Raw genomic sequence first — 17,398 nt, 5'->3', positions numbered from 1 at the left:
ATTCTAACTGTACCAGATATTCCTCTAGAGAAAAAGGCGATTTTCTACTTTCTTTAGATGTGGGAGTGTGTATGAGTCCAAACACATTACCAATAAAAGCCCAACCTGATACGAAAACATTAAAGCTATTGAAAGTATGATGGTCGTCACTTCATGGGGAATGTGGAACGAACAGGTTCCGGTCCTCAGCTTTAGTTGGTTGCTCCTGTTTTAAAAGGGAGAACAGCTCCTATGCCACCTGAGACTTATGTTGATCTGGGAAACGTATGTCTGGAGTTGTAGCAAATGGTTTTCTACATAGGCGCTTCGTTTGATATTTTCCTTTTTAGATCTCTATTCCACAATTTTGTAAATATGCTATTGTTTTCATGATATAGGAAAAAGAGAATACCTTTAGCTCTGATGCTTAGATGTCACTACACTGTAGATGATTTATTTACAAGTTAATTGCAGAAAAATACAGATCTTTCTTTAACCCTCCCCCCCCCCCCAAAAAAAAAGGAATGGAAATTAAACTACATGTATGTTGAAGGAGTCGGTAAACATATTGATGGAATGAATGAAAAACAATTTGAAAACATTAAATTCGTTGTTATGGTCTCATGTAGTTGTAATCATAACTTTCAGATAATTGATTACTACTACTACTACTACTACTACTACTACTACTACTACTACTACTACTACAATCCTATTTTTTTGTTGGCAGGAATGTGGGCGACAAGACAGATGACCAAGGGTGAGGACAGAGAAATTTATGTGCGGACAACCCTCAGAGAACTTGTCATCTACATAATCTTCTTAGTCATTCTCTGTATTTGTAAGTGCAATAGTTATTTTCTTATAGATGATGTTAAGGATAATTTCATTAGTGCATTGTAACATATTTTACACACAGCATTATATATAGAGTATATATATATATATATATATAAATATATATATATATATATATATATGTATGTATGTATGTATGTATGTGTGTGTGTGTGTGCATTTGTCATACTATTTGTATATCAGTATATATATATATATATATATACATAATGTGTGTGTTTGTCAGACTATTTGTAGAGAGAGAGAGAGAGAGAGAGAGAGAGAGAGAGAGAGAGAGAGAGATGAATGGCGCATTATACATCAAAAGGCTTGATATACTGCTGGTGATCCTTCTGTGTAAGTGTATGAAGAGGTTCTTGTGTGTAAGTTTTCTGTATGTGAGTTCATTAATAATTCACGTTAGGGGAAATTTACTCTGCAGGTAATGATGGATTTCGTAGTGGCTATGGGTAAGTATCATATTACTCCTATATACTGTTAATTACAGTTTAAAACGATTGGTTCATCATAACAAATGTGTATTGAATTTGTTTCTGGCTTATTGGCAGCTGAACATTTGAAAGGTATTTTTGTATTAAGCAGTGATTTTTGCTATAAAATTTCTGCACAGTACTCATATTTTTCGAAGATCATTGAACGGTTGTTCAATTAACTTCTCTTATTTTTCTTTTTAATTTTAAAATATTTTCTTTTCTGTTAAATAAATACAGACAGGTTTCATGAATCTTTGGTCTTAGACCTACTACTGTATGTCTTGCTTTTTAGTATTCCAAATATTTTTTTTCCATATCCATTATTGTTATTTGTTGAAAGGCTGCTTCGTAAGGCCTATGTCTCACAATGAAATTCTTTTTGAATTTGTGAAAGAGTAAAGTTAATGAACATTATTTCTTTCAACAGTGACCTTTGGTATGACCTCTCCCACGATGTACTACTACACAAAGGTTCTAAGTGATTTATTCTTAGATGCTCCGTACCCGGACACTCGGAACACCTTCCGAGGATCAACTCAAGTCCAAGATTTCTGGAGGGTATGTTTCAAATATGGAAATGATCAATGTACCATTTAAAGACATTGTAATGAATTGAACTAAATTAAATACATTTAAAGAGATATGCTGAAATAGCATGGCTTACTATGAAATATTTTAATTATAACTTTTTACAGCTTTTATACTTTAAATCTAGTTGTTTATTAGTACATTTTTCAAGATCAATAAGGTAAAAGATTTATTTACATATTTTATGAGGTAGGTAACTAAAGGAACATGAGTTCAGATGCTAAGGAAAGGGCATTTAGTTAAACTTTAGGTATAAATGTGGGCTCCTGGACATTTATTTATATTTTATATTTCTTATCATATTTATATTTCTGAAATACTGTATGATCAGGATTTTTGCCGTAGGAAGTTACTGTCGGTACTTTGAAAAGTCATTATTGATTTAAGCTTATACTTCATCATTTATTCAAATTTTGCTGATCTTAAAGCTTTGCACTATATATATATATATATATATATGTGTGTGTGTGTGTGTGTGTGTGTGTTTGTTTGTTTGTTTGTGTGCGTGTATCATTACTGATAGTATGTTGATTCCTAATGAATATTGTAAAATTGTCATTGTAGTTACAATAGCAGGATTGCAATTATGGTATTGCACTGAAATTTCTGTAAATATCTTGTGCAATTGTATGTGATTGTTTATGGCAAAAATCTTGAAGTGCTTGAACTACCTTATAATTGGGCCTTTGTCTGATTGTATCTGTGTAATAGTTTTTCTATAGAAGAGTTAACTTAATTTTGTTCTCATAGTTTACAGAAAATGTACTGTTGGATGGACTGTACTGGGAGTACTGGTATGATACAGCTTTAACAGGAACAGACCAAGATGATAAAAATATCCTTTATGAAAACAGATTGCTTGGGGCTCCTCGATTGAGACAGGTTAGATCCTTAGGTTTCCATTGATAATGAGAATATAGATGATTTTATTTCCACAAGAGTATTTCTATTTTCTTTTCATGTCCACAAATTTCATTGCCAATTGGATTACTTGCTAGATTAAGCACCAAGATATTTTTTTACCACAAATGGAGACCTGACAATTCAATGTGGTCTTGCAAGTTTAATTTAATACTGTAATTGAAGATGGTAAGAAAGTGAGAAGAAGAACAATTTTCCTTTAGTCAAGCAGGTAGGAATACCTCTATGAACAGTAAAATTTTATGGTTGATTTGAAATAAGTGTGCTGAAAGGGAAATCACCATGTATAGATGACTAATAGATTAAGAAGATCACACTTTTTAACTGTTCTAGAAAAAGTTGAACCAGTGGTCAAGTATGGGTATTTTAGGTGTTTTACCTGATTAATCTTCCATTAACAATGAGCAGTGGAACCTACTATGAGCAGCTTTTGAAGAGACTATTTTTAAAAGGATTATTATTATTATTATTATTATTATTATTATTATTATTATTATTATTATTATTATTATTACTTCCTAAGCCACAACCTTAATTGGAAAAGTAGGATGCTATAAGCCCAGGGGCTCCACCAGGGAAAGTAGCCCAGTGTGGAAAGGAAAATAGAATATTTTAAGAAGAGTAAGGGTAAAAGAGTAAGAAGAGAGTGTGCTTGAGTATGCCCCTAAGACAGTGAAGGACCATGGTACAGAGGCTATGGCACTACCCAAGACTAGAGAAAAATGGTTTAAATTTGGAGTGTCCTTCTCCTAGATGAGCTGCTTACCATAGCTAAAGAGTCTTCTACCCTTAGCAAGAGGAAAGTGGCCACTGAACAATTACAGTGCAGTAACTCCTTGAGTGAAGAAGAATTGTTTGGTAATCTGTGTTGTCAGGTGTATGAGGACAGAGGAGGATATGTAAAGAATAGGCCAGACTATTCAGTGTGAGTGTGTAGGCAAAGGGAAAATGAACCGTAACCAGAGAGAAGGATCTAATGTAGCACTGTCTGGCCAGTCGAAAGACCCCAGAACTCTCTAGCGGTAGTACTTTTATATTTGCAAGTTTTAATGGCTCAGTATACACGATGATCACAGCCCCACTTTTGGGTGAAGACATGCAAGCCGATGTATAGTGATAGTTGATGCCAAGAGATGTAGACTATCCTTTCAGGGAACCCTCTCACAGCCAGCCATTGTGATCTCCATTAATTTTGATTTGTGAAAATGAGGGGCCCTGATTCTTGGGTCGTATATAACCAACTAAGAACCTACTGGTTTGCTTTACCGAGGTTCTTTTGCCTATGTTCATTATAGAGCCAATTTACAGCCTCTTTTGTAGTTCCTCGTGGGTTTTCTGTACAATGCAAACTTTTCTTGAGCCAAATGCATGTTTTTTGAAGGAAATCTGCATAACTCAAGTTGAAAGATATAAGTACCAGCTGAACTCGGTTGAGTCCCTTGTCAGGCTGGGAGGAACGTAGAGAGTAGAGGTCCCCTTTTTGTTTTGTTTCATTTGTTGATGTCGGCTACCCCCAAAATTGGGGGAAGTGCCTTGGTATATGTATGTATGTGATGATAAATACTTCATGGTGTCCACAAGTTTCAATTTAACTGAACACAAATGTTGCTGGGGCCTGTCATGTATGCCCATCACAGTGTTTTTTCAAATGTTGATTTTCAAAGCTCTTTATGATTATTCTATTCATATATGAAACAGTGTTGTGTATTTACCTTTAAGGAAAAAATAGAGTTAATTTCCTTTTTTATTTAAAGAGTTCTTTGAAATGTAAAAATACTGAGCTTAAGTTGCAAGGAAATCTCACCAACAGCAGGAAACCTTATTCATTTAATTAGTAATCTAAAGCCAAAAATATTTGCCTAGTTTTCATTGTTTTATCTCAATAACTTAGTAAACTTGACCTATACAAATCATTTAGACTATATTGTTGGCATCCATTCAAGGAACTCTGGTTTTCCATATGAAAATAGACTTAAAAATTGTCATATTTATAGATAAATTTAGTTTTTATGAAAAAATGATTCGCCAGAAGAAATATGTAGCTCATTCAATCTGTGTTATGTATTAATTTAATGGAAAAAGACAGTTATCTTTTACATAGGAAATGTAAGAAGAATGTTACCAGTACAGGTATGTTTAGATTTTAAAAGAAAATCTCAGTAAAGCCTAGTTTGTTTTGCAGGTACGCGTTAGAAATGATTCTTGTGTGGTTCCTAGCGACTTTCAAGGAGCTATACGGCAATGCTTTGATATATACTCCCCGAATGCAGAAGACAAAACTCCTTTTGGCATTGATGTCAATGGCACTGCGTATGTATATTTAGTTTTTAATTTCTTTTTATCAAGAATGCAACATTTGTTCTTATGCAAAATGCAAACTATCATCATTTAGGTAGGCAATTTTTTTCAGTATGAGCTGGTCAGCCATTAAGTAGTTTTAACGAGCTGTTAAGCGACAGGCTGGAGAGAGGGCAAGGAGCCCCACCCCACTTTACTTATCAAAGCCTCTTCACTTATGTGTTTGGCCACATTGAGTACAGACGTACCCATGCTCCCCTAATCAAACTTTTAAGATGCTCAACCATGGGAAGATGGACTTTACTTCTGTTTTCTTTTGTTAAACTGGCTGTAGAGCCACACTCTCTCTGTGCTCTGCTAGAGGTATGATTGTTTGCAATCGTCCCTGTGTGCCGAGATTAGGTTGGGGGCTCATTTACTGTATCAGGTGTATGCTTGTAATCATAGGGAGAGGGAGAAAGCTGTGCTTCTTGTGCTCATTAGATTGTCCTCTTAAGGTCTTTTATGTAGGCTCCCCAGGGTCATTATATCCCTTGGTGATGCCAATGGTGAAGGGTATGGTAAGTGTGTTCCCAGTGTCTGTGTCCCCTGTGAGGTCTGCATTGGTTCCACTTCCCTGGGGCCCTATGGCCAAAAGTACATGTAACCCAGTGGTGGGGGTGTCCCCATGCATCTCTCCTGACCTAGTCACACTCCCCTCCTTCCTCTGTACTTCACTCCAACCCTTGTGCCTGACGGTCTGGGGCTTCCACTCCTCTGTATGGGTGACTGCTCCTCCCCGTGACAGTGTTCACCAGTGTTGTGGTTTCTGTTGCATTAAAGCAATGATCCTGTGTCAGAGCCCTGAGCCTTGGGCCCCTGGAGCTGTGGGTCAGGTCCCCAAGGTAGCTGGGATGGACAGGTGTCTGCTCTCTGTTTCGGCTTCCCAGGGCCAATGCACAAGGTCAGGGCCGTGACATCCCTTGTCACAGCCCCCTTCCACCCACCTGGGTCATAGCTCTTGTCCTCTCAACTACCTTGGTAACCCGGGGGTAATGGGGTACGACTGCATGTTTTGTCCCCTTAGAGAAATGCATGATCCCCTATCACAGCCCTCGTGGCACCATGGATTCGGTTTCCGGCCTATCCAGTAACGGGGCCGGGGGTGCCAGGAGTTTATGACCCCGGACATAAACTCCATCTCTCTTTGTACTGGGGGATATTAGACTGCTGCTCCTCCCTTAACTCTGAGTACTTCAGTAGAACAAGTTAAGAGGATGGCATAATTCAAAGCCTTCCTTGAGTATTTGCGCACACTGGAAGACCACAAGGAGCCGAGGGCAGGAGGGATCTTCTCACCATACCTTCAGGCACAGGGCCATGGTCCATCCCTCTGCCTCGTCCAGCAGAAGGAAGAGTATTAGAGGTCCTTTCATGTCTGTCATGTTTAGTAGCAAGGATATTTTCCCAACCGATGCAGGTCTTCTCTGGCTGTCTTCAGTTCTCGAATATGTGGTCAGTTCTGTTCAAATAACAGAACAATTGTATTATTTAGGTGCGAGGTAAATGAATCAACGCAGTAACCTGTTGTACCCGCTTCACTGTCTGGGTAAGAGACTAATCGAAATTCGTCTCCACCTAAGACACCGAACCTTGGATTGCTGCTGATGGAGGCGGACAGTCCTGGGTTAGTATTTCTGATAGGTGCCCGTTCGCACGTTCATGGGAGCAACTGGCGGACGGAGGCTACCTAGGATTCGTCCTCAGGAGAGGCCTCGGTCATTGGGCAGCACTTATAGGTGTCCTTCAAGTGCTCAAGCCATCGCTGGTGCTCCATGCCCCCTCCCTCACCCAGACAAGTTACTTCAGAACTTTTTGGTGCTTAGGTTCCCAAAGGTGGCCTCTGGGCTTTTCCTAGATCATTGCAGAACTTCCCACAGCTTCCTGGAAGGAATCTGGGCATGCAGTTTTTTCAAGCTACCAACTTATTTCTTCCAGGCAGTGGGGTGGCAGTAGATGAGAAGAGGGTTACGCTCTGCCAGCGTTCACCCCCTGTTTTCTTACATAACAGAGTAGTTGATTGCTTGTTGTGCCTTAGATACAAGTACAGTACAGTAGTTATAGTGTGACGAAAATAGGTATGAAATTTGGGTAATTACCAATAGTCAAAGATGAAATGCCATAGAGAATTTGATGACAAATTAATGACAGCCATCTTTAATTCTTATAGTTATTCACACACTTGATACAAGCAGTATTGATTTAAGGATTAACGTATTGTAAGGGATCTTATTTCATAATTACATATTAAATCTATCAGATATTTGTGATTCTTAGTAAATGCACAATAAAAAAAGGTTGATATCTAGAAAGAACTCAGTTCTATTGTATTATCCTGTATATTTAGTATGAATTTTATACTCTTGGCATGCTCTATTTGCCTTTGAAAACCAAAACTTAACAGAATACTGTACCCTGTTTGAATATATACTTAAATTTTGCAGGTGGGAATATACCTCCGAAAAGGATATGAATGGCTCAAGTCATTGGGGAAAAATTGCCACCTATAGTGGAGCTGGTTACTATCAGGTATGTCTGTGAGAACATTGTTTGCTGTAGAGTTCATAACTCGTAGTGTCTGTTAGAATAGCTTGTATAAGTGAATTTGATATTAAAATAGCTTGCTTAGCCCCAATGCTCTGACATTTGGAAAAGGAAACTTTTAGATTTTTATATATTTATAGAGCAGAATAATCTTTTTCCCCACTTCAAATTCTAATGTATGGATGGATGTCTCCACTATACGAGTCATCAAAGGGAGTAGTGCTATGATTCTTCTTAAGAATTTTAAAAGATTTTGCAATTTGAGGTTACAGTATTTGTGATACGCTGTAATACTGCTGTACAGTATATGGTCTCTAGTATAATTTTGCAAGTTATTGCCTGAAGTTCCTTAAAATAATAGTTATAAATGTTTTTTTTTAAATCCACTTCCACTTAAATCCCCTGCAATTGTGAGGGAGAGAGTGTCAATCAATACACATTCTCTTTTTAATAGTACAGCATTAGGAAAATTTATAAATTAATACAATTAATTTCAGAAAAAAACTAGCATCTTTTACAATCCCTTTACTATGATTGTGGTGCAAAGTTTATTGATAGGATTTGGAAAGTTTTATCTTAAATCTATCTTTCTTGTAATCAACTGGTGGCTATACACTAGTGAAGGTATTTAAGTAAACAAATGATTAAGTTTTCAATTGCATCACTTCCAGCTTTTGCAAGGTAGATGTTTAGTAAAGCTGTGACTACTATCATATAAAAATATAAGCAGATATATACTGTATGTCTACTAAAGTATACAGTCTGCCCTCCTCATCCATTGATGTTGAATTAGAGTAAAAACTTACATAATTTTCCCGACATATCTAGGGCCAGGTTCCTCAACTTTGCTTAACTTTAAATGTTGGAAGAATGACTTGTTCTTTTCCTAGATAACAGAGTCCAGTTTGTGGCATGATGCGGGGTAATTAGGGAACATTAATGTCAGGAAATGCACTGACCTTGACTAACGTGAAGAGCAATAACCAGTGCTTTGAGAACGGGGCTGAATAATCAAAATTATTTCATACTTTAATCATTTTGTTGGAGTCCCCAGCAAATGATTGAATCAGGAAAAATCCCAAACCCGGGAATATAAAGGGGCAACTGATATTACTACTACTTGTTGTTTTCTTCATACTGTACAGTATGGATTTGTGCTATATGGTATACACCCAGGATAAGCTTTTAGACAAAAACTGAGAGAGAGAGAGAGAGAGAGAGAGAGAGAGAGAGAGAGAGAGAGAGAGAGATTAGTATGTTATTGTTCTTATCAAATGTACTACAGTACAATATACCCTTCTGTATAACATAATTAAATTTACAGTATTATTAAAGTGCTCAACAATATTTTTACAAGTACTGTAAGCATAAAAGATTCTTCATATCCACAGTTTAGTGTTGATTACTTTCCTTTGATTTTGCCACACCAAGACCTCAAAACTTGGTACCCTCAAATGAGGAGTGATGACCGTATCCCCAAATGTACATCATTGTATTGTGCTATGTAACTTCAGATTTGATTTTCATATTTTATCTTGTCTTATCGCTGGAGACAATATTAGATTTATGCAAATTTTCTACTTGAGGAACCCTTCATACTGGAATTATGAATTTGTTCCTACTTACAGGATCTTGGTATGAATAAATCTGAGAGTAAGGCTATTCTTGCTCTCTTGAGAGAGAAATTGTGGATACAACGAGGAACTAGAGCAGTTTTTATTGATTTTACAGTCTACAATGCCAACATCAATCTCTTCTGTGTTATCAAGTAAGTATCTCTCTTGTTTGCTCAATAAATTATTATTATAATTGTAGCAGTAATATTGTGTGAAAATTAATGTTTTCTTTATTATTGGTACTAAACTGAAAACTATTTCTTCACAGAATTGTCTTCGAGTTTCCTGCTACAGGCGGCTTGATCCCTTCTTGGTCATTTAGAACAGTGAAACTTCTTCGATATGTTACAGCTCTTGATCACTTTGTCTTGGCCTGTGAATTTATCTTTGTCTTCTTCATTATATACTATATTATTGAAGAAGCCTTGGAAATTAAAACCCTCAAGTGTTCATATTTCAAGAGCATGTGGAATATTTTGGATATTGTTGTAATCCTGGTAAGTGGTTTCATTAAAACAAAATTAAATAATTTTCTCTTTTTGTTTTATTTGTTAAGAAGTATTGTTTCAGATTTTTTCCAATTCAGAATTTATTTTATTTGGTCTTGAACCAACATTATTAGTTTTGTCATAAAAAGATTGACATGCATTACAGTATGATACAGTATATCTCATTTGTCTTATCATCTTCCCTGCCTTACCTTCATGACTCTATATCTCCCTAATTCTCTTTTTTGGGGTTGACTAAAAAGGACTTTATTGATGTTTTTCATTGATTGGTTAGCGTATATTTATTTTCATGATAGGTAGCTGAGTTTAGTTTTAATTTACAACTGAAAAGTTACGATTTTGAAGTCTGCTAATAAAGAAAACAATAGAAAGTTTGAATCATGGTCTGAAAATCATTCAGCAATAATATTAGATTGGTCATTGTAAAGCTATTTCTAATGCCTAGATACTAATTTTGTTTTATATTTCAAGGCCGAAGACTTCCACTTTATCATTGTAAGCTCACAAAAAAGGAAAACAACAAAATCAATAAGTTCAAATGATGAATTGAGCTTAACTCCTAATAAATATATAGATGAAAATCTAATAAAACAAATTTTATAAAAATATGAAATAGAGTATAGGAAGTATCAGGCTAAAGTTTACAAAGTATTGAATAGAAAAGTATGTAAAACAGAATTTTCAAAATCTCAGATAGATATGCATAAAGCTTTTGCTTGCAAACATTTAATGATGTGTATGAGGGGAAATCACTGTTATGGACAGTAAATTACATATAAGACTCATTCCTTTTCCTCTTTACATGGTTCTAGTCCTACAAATATTACACAAGGTGTAACTGTTTAGGAGAATAGATAGCTTACCTGAACTGGCTGGGTAATAAGAATATACTATGCTAAATTCTATGTTTTCATAAGTATGTCAGCCAGTTTCTTCAAAATTAGTGTTACCTTGGTATCTTTGTAGCTATCATATAATTATTCAACATATTTGGAATTTCATGAGTGGGAGATAAGACTATGAATTTGTTACTGTATCCAGATCTAGCATCCATTGAAGTCTAAATCTTTGCTGTTGTCTCCCCATATGTTTGCTTTATTACTCCCTTTTGTGGTTCTTTGTCAACATATTTTAAATCTACTTACTTTGTTTTTATTGATAGAACTATTTAATCCTTTCGATATGTTAATACTGTATCCTTTCTTTATTTATGAAGCCAGTGTGTTTTTTTTAATTGCCAAGCAATTAACTTTAATTTTATGTTTTCAGATGGAATAATAGTAATAGGTCTTTAAATCTTTTATTTATTTAAGGTTACTTTAGGTTATACAATGCGTCGTCTTCCCTAGTTCATTGCAAAGTTTACATAAGTGATGGCATCTTTTGCTGTCTTCATCCAGTAACAGTTAAGTTTAATCCAGAGCGAATCCACTTGTGCTCCTTTTTAACCCAATTTAGCTTAGTGTTCATATTGAGTCACACTTGGCAGCATACATCAGCCTTCACATTCACATGCAATAGATGCCTCATTTCATGTTTTACCAATTACAGTTACTTTGACACACTAATCATTATCCATCTTTATTCTCCATACTTGTCTAGATAGGCCAAGTTATTTTGGGGTTGGCAAGGTATCTACATAGTCTTGAAGTGCATTGATTGTTTTTTTGTTTTATCTCGTTACACTAATTTAATACAGAACTTTTTCTCAAAAATATGACAGTTTGTCATGGCTGTGTGTGTTTTTTTTTAATTTCCCTCAGCTCTGGATATCTAAAACTTATTGGCATTTCTTGTGTTGAGTTTTCAGCTAGGAAAATTACTTCTCACATTTTTACATGCATCATCGTTGTATACTTTTTTTGGTCCTTTCAGTATTGTGCAAGTTATAGAGGGTGACTAATTTAGCAATAGAAAAACTACAACTTTTATGATTTCTAAGTTCTCTCTCTATTTTGCAGATATCAATACTTTGTATAGGGTTCAGCTTGTTCTGTACAATGACCATTAAAGGCAAACTCCAGGAACTCCTTGAAGATCCAAACACCTTTTCTGACTTTGAATTCCTTGGTTACTGGCAAACTCAATTCAACAGTGCAGTAGCTGTCTGTGTATTCTTTGCCTGGTTTAAATTATTCAAATACATCTCTTTCAACAAAACAATGACACAGCTGTCTTCAACTCTGTCAAGGGTAAGTGACAATGGAGAGATTGTCAATATGATTTATATAAAATTTAATTTGTCCCAGCACAAATACAGACCTTCCACTATTTATATTGGATATATTGTTTTCGGTGAAGCTGAACTCGCCATGATAATTTTAAGTGAGGGATAACTACCACACCCGCTAGTTAGTGGGTGGGGATTGGGGTAGCCTGGCTACTCCGCCCACTCACACACCTGGGTTGAGTAATATATATATTATGAATTATATATTATATTTATATACTATATATATATATATATATATATATATATAACTTGTTACAGTGCTGTTTGTGTAACAGCATATTACTGCAGTCTCGCCGCAAGGGAGTCGTCATTATTTTGATATTACTACTCCCTTACTTGCCGCCCTTCCTCTTACATGAATGGCCGGCATTTCCTCAGAGGCGGGTGATTCACCTTTCCTGTTCACGTATTAGGTGTTGCTCCATATTAGTTTCTTCAGTTCTCAAGTTAAATTTATTAACTGCTTGTTATTCAACTTTTCAACAATTTTATAATTTGTATTCATCATAACTTTTATTCCTTAGATATCGATGCCGCTCTTCTTTGTTCTGCTATAACGTTTGTTCTTGTGGTATCGACCACTCCGGTCTGTCTGGTGCTACTAGTGGCAGCTCGTGAGCTGTGAGCTGGTTACGAGGTAGCACTCGATGCCGACCTTCAACTTGAACAAGGCTTGTTGAAGGGAAGCAAAGCGCTATCATGAGGTTTGCCTCCAGAGGTTGGAGAACTTTCCTTTTTGAGGTAGAATTAACCTCCCCGGATGTTGAGCTGCTCTCCCTTCCGAGGGAGAGCTTCCCTTCTTCAGCTGTTTAGCAACCTTCCCTCTTTCGGGGAGAACTGCTGACAGCCCGACGAAGATTAGTAGCTGATATCTTGTCGCCGAAGACTGTACTTCTACCTCTTGGGCTGAGGAAAGCAAAGTCCAAGGCAAGGTCCTCCGTCAGGACATCTCTCTCATCCATGAGAGAGATTGTTCAGTGTCCACACTTGATGTACACCTACGTTTTTTCCCATCGGGCTGGGGAAAAACTAGTTCTAGGCGATGTCCTTCTTCGGGAAAACATTCCTCTCGTTCACGAGAGAAAGCTTGTTCAGCTTTTTGTGACAGAGCAGACTCCCTCTCCAGAGATTCCTGCTAGTCGTTCCCTTTCGGGGGTCTGTCGGGAGGAGGAGTTTCTGACCCCCCCTTCTCCCTGGGCTTTCTCCCCCTGCAGTAGGAGACGCCCTTTTGAACCTCTGGATTGTCGCAGGTGCTGAGGCCTGTTGGTCGGATTTTGGTCTCGTGGCCGACGCCGAAGACGTTGCTTCTCCTCCAGGGGCAGTAAGATAGCAAAGTCCTGGGTATGTTCTTCCTCCAAAGGAATATCTCTCCTTTGCTAGAAAGAACTGCTTGTGGTCAGCGGTCTTTTTATGCATATGCTTCTCCCCCAAAAGTGGGGTAGTGCATTATCCTAAGAGAAGTTCTCCTTTGGGAGAACAAACCCCCACCCTTGGGGAGAAAGCTTTCGAACCTGAGCAGTCTCCCCCTCGGGTGGTTTCTGCTAGACGTTCCCATTCAGAGGTTCGTGCTCCTCCCTCAGCGGTAGGAGACGCCTTTTTGAGTCCTCGGGTTCAAATCGCGATGTTCCTTCGGGGTCTCGTGACGATTTTGCATCGGGCTTGCTGGATCTGGAGCCTTCAGGCTTCTGTTGCGATGTTCCTTCGGGTTCTCGCAACACAGGATCTTTGGGTCTTTGTTTTGCTAAGTCTTCGGGTTTACGGGGCACCGAACCTTCGGGTTCTGGTTTCGATGTTCCTTTGTGTTCTCGTAACCCGGGACCTTTGTGTCCTCGTTTTGCTAAGCCTTCGGGCTTTGGGGACACCAAACCTTTGGGTTCTGATTTCAATGTTCCTTCGGGTTCTTGTAACCTGGGACTTTCGGGTCCTAGTCGCGTTAAGCCTTTGGGTTCTCGTGGTCCGGAACCTTCGAATTCCCCTTGTGTTGAGCCTTCGGGACTTTCGGGTTCTAGTTGCTTGAGCTCTTGGTTTCTTGCAACTCTGGTTACGTTGAGTCTGTCAACTCTTATAACAGAGCATCTTCGGATTCTCGTTGCTACATGTTGCCTGAAGGATTCCATCTCCCTCCAGGTAACGATGACGTGGTTCCTTCCGGTTCTCATCATCCATCTTGTCGCGTGAACCCTGTTTAGGGTTCACACGACACATTGCCTGAGGGATTCCATCTCTCTCCAGGTAACAATGACGTAGTTCATTTGGGTTCTCGTCATCCTTGGTCGTGTGAACCGAGAACACATTGCCTGAGGGATTCTATTTCCTTCCATGCAGTGATGACGTAGTTCTTTCGGGTTCTCGTCCTGCTTCTCGTCGCGTGAACCCTGTGGGTTCATACTATACGATGCCTGAGTGTTTCCATCTCTCTCCAAGTATCGATGACGTAGTTCCTTCGGGTTCTCGTCATGCCTCTCATCAGGGTTCACACAACACGATTCCTTAGGGATTCCACCTCCCATCAGGAATCAATAACATGGTTCCTTCGGGTTCTCGTCACGACGATCCCTTAAAGTCGCGTGAAATAGATTCACGATCCATAGTAGCTCCTCTCCCTGAGTGGACCCGCGCTACAAGGTTCTCGACAAATTTTAGAGTTCCCTTTACATGAAACCCCTAGGTTCTTGTCGCGCCGAATCTCACGGTTCGTGCGATCCAGAGCTTACTCTGAAAACTCTATGGTTGACCCTCCCCCTATGGGCTTGGTCATCCAGTTACGCTACATAACTTGTAACACCACTCTACACTCCTACCTGATTGTTATGTGACTGCTAGGCTGGTCTCACTAGGTCCATTCCTTTCGTTTTTGAACGAACCACAGTCACCTTCCCCCCACCCCCTCCCACTTCTAGTGGTTGGGGTAGTAGGCAGTTTGTGATCGTCTCTCGTCATCGAGAAACCCTCAACTGCCAGGACGGAAGCCAGCTGAAAGAATTTTTACATTCCAGTTTAATTCCCTCTGGCAGGTCTTGCCTGCATTAGATACTAGTTTTCTCGTTAGCGAGAAAGCGTTCGATGGCAACCCCATACGGGAAAGCGGTCAATGACAACCTAATGTATGGTCTTGTTGAGCAAACCCTCACATACATGACTACTGTACACCCATTTTGGGAAACTCTCGTCCCTGAGAAGTTTTACATTACTTTGACCGGCGTTTGTTTAAACTTCATAGCTTCCATAAGAACTCCTTTCTGACGCATGCCCTTTCTCCTAGCTAAAGCCGTAAAGTTATTGCCACAAACGTGGTTTCTACTGATTGTTTGAGTCAGCCGCATGCCGTCATTGTACCCCTGGGCATAACGACGATAGGCTTCTTAGACATTTTATTTATTTTACCCTTACAGGGTTATTATCTTAAGCATTTAGTCCCAAGGGAGCAGTGTTAGCTTACGTTTTCGAACGATAGCAACACCGTGGTCATCTTTTCATTACGTTTACAAACATCACTAACCCCGTCCACAAGGGAGTCTGACAACTTTGTAACCGAAGACCCAGACCAACTGGGGCTTTGCCCAATGAGGAGTCTGAGGCGTTACCTTAAAAGAACGGCAGCAGCTCGCCCTCGTGTCAGCCCGGGGAAGGTCAATAGGAGGGTCACAAGGAATACCTTTTCTCTTGGATTCGGAAGGTAATTGAGTATCCTCTCAATCCAAACCACCCTCCTTCCAAAACGATGCAGATTTATTGACGTCAGGGGCGTTATAATGTCCCTGGCGTTCAAAAAGAACTACTCCGTGGCACAGGTGCTGCAATAGAGCGTGTGGAAATGTCACAAAACGTTCACCGCCCACTACCTGCAAGACATAACCCACAGGAACCTGGACACGTTCTCCATAGGCCCTGTGGTGGCTGCACAACAAGTGGTCTAAAACACCTCAAGCTTCTTGATGGACAAGTAACATAGGGTTGAGGGCTGAGGTTACCCGGGTTAGTCTACGGCGAACGAGTATAATGACTGGCTTTTTATTCCTTTCACCTTCTCCCCCTGGGGAAAACAGCACCATGGTTCCCCAGCACAAGCTGATCCTACCACTCTGCAGGTAAGACTTCACTTGTGTATCATAAGTATAGAAATAATACTTTGTTGTGTCCCCAATACCTCTTCGAGGGAGGGTATTGGGTAAATTCTAAGGAATCTTGGATTTGTATTAGAGTTCCTACGTTATAGACTAACCGCGTTGCTAGTTTCATGAACACACAAACTTCTGCAGGCCGCTAATAGTGCTTGCCCCTAATAGGGCATAACATGAGAATTTAGCGAGGGTAGGGTTTCTACTACTTCGAGCATACCGAAGTAGAGAGAACCCTGGGCCAAAATACCAAAGCCAGTTGGTAAGGACTTCCTCCTTCCTAAGAGTGACTCTACCCAATATAAATGGTGGAAGGTTTTTTATCTGCGATGGAACAAACGACAAATTTGTAATACTTTGTATTTTTCCTAACATACAAACATTCCACTATTTATACACATTGACCCACCACCCTATACCCCAAGAAGTCCTGCCAGTAAGCAAAGTGGTTACTCAACCCAGGTATGTGAGTGAGCGGGGTAGCAGGGCTATCGCCCTCCTCCACCCGATAACTAGCGTGTGAGATAGTTATCCATCACTTAGAATTATCATGGCTACTTCAGCTTTGCCAAAAACAATACTGTATACCCAATATAAATAGTAAAATACAATTTTAAATAATTAACTTAGCCGGTGAATATATAGCTGCAACTCTGTAGCTCGACAGACAAAAAAACTGTACAAAAAAACTCGCCAGCGATCGCTATACAGGTTGCGGGTGTGCCCATCAGCGCCAACTGTCGGCCAGATACCAAACTCCATGTAAACAAAGACTCAATTTTCTCTCTGTCGACGTGTCGACAAGACGTACTTTACTCGCTGTTGAAACCTGGAGTTTTTCCCATCATCTTTGGTGAAGTACTATATTCTGGTTTGAGCTTTCGCAGTGCAGGTGTTTTATCTTCATCTTAAATCTTGAACTCGTTTTGGATAGATTTAATTTTTGGTGACAGAGAGTATGGACTTTCTTTGACTTTTTAATGGCCGACCCTTCCCTTAGACGGAAGTGTGTTTAGGCTTTTAGTAATTATCTTATCACGTTATGAATTAATTATAGATTTTCCTCTATATATTTTATATCTCACCGCCTTTATTAGGCCTCTTCGATTAACTTTCCATTTATAATAAACATAAAAAATAAATTTTAATGTTTTGTTTATATGCGACCTTTCCTGAGAGTAGGCGGTCCTAACTTGGAAACCGAAGTTAAACAACGTTGAGC

At 38.8% G+C, this 17,398-nt stretch overlaps 1 protein-coding gene across 1 annotated transcript in view; it reads left to right on the top strand.

Moving 5' to 3' along the window:
* The first annotated feature begins 711 nt into the window (after positions 1-711).
* Positions 712-17,398, top strand: part of LOC137654680 (polycystin-2-like) — a 93,693-nt gene continuing 77,006 nt past the window's right edge. The window contains exons 1-8 of the mRNA XM_068388549.1: positions 712-820; positions 1,738-1,868; positions 2,649-2,780; positions 5,002-5,129; positions 7,601-7,685; positions 9,329-9,468; positions 9,585-9,813; positions 11,787-12,017. Of these exons, the coding sequence (XP_068244650.1) occupies positions 712-820; positions 1,738-1,868; positions 2,649-2,780; positions 5,002-5,129; positions 7,601-7,685; positions 9,329-9,468; positions 9,585-9,813; positions 11,787-12,017 (1,185 nt within the window). The remainder of the gene's footprint in view (positions 821-1,737; positions 1,869-2,648; positions 2,781-5,001; positions 5,130-7,600; positions 7,686-9,328; positions 9,469-9,584; positions 9,814-11,786; positions 12,018-17,398) is intronic.

Source organism: Palaemon carinicauda, chromosome 15, assembly GCF_036898095.1.
Source record: "Palaemon carinicauda isolate YSFRI2023 chromosome 15, ASM3689809v2, whole genome shotgun sequence".
NCBI classification, from domain to species: Eukaryota; Metazoa; Arthropoda; class Malacostraca; order Decapoda; family Palaemonidae; genus Palaemon; species Palaemon carinicauda.
Note: the sequence above shows the minus strand (reverse complement) of the source record. Positions and strands in the feature narration are given on the sequence as shown.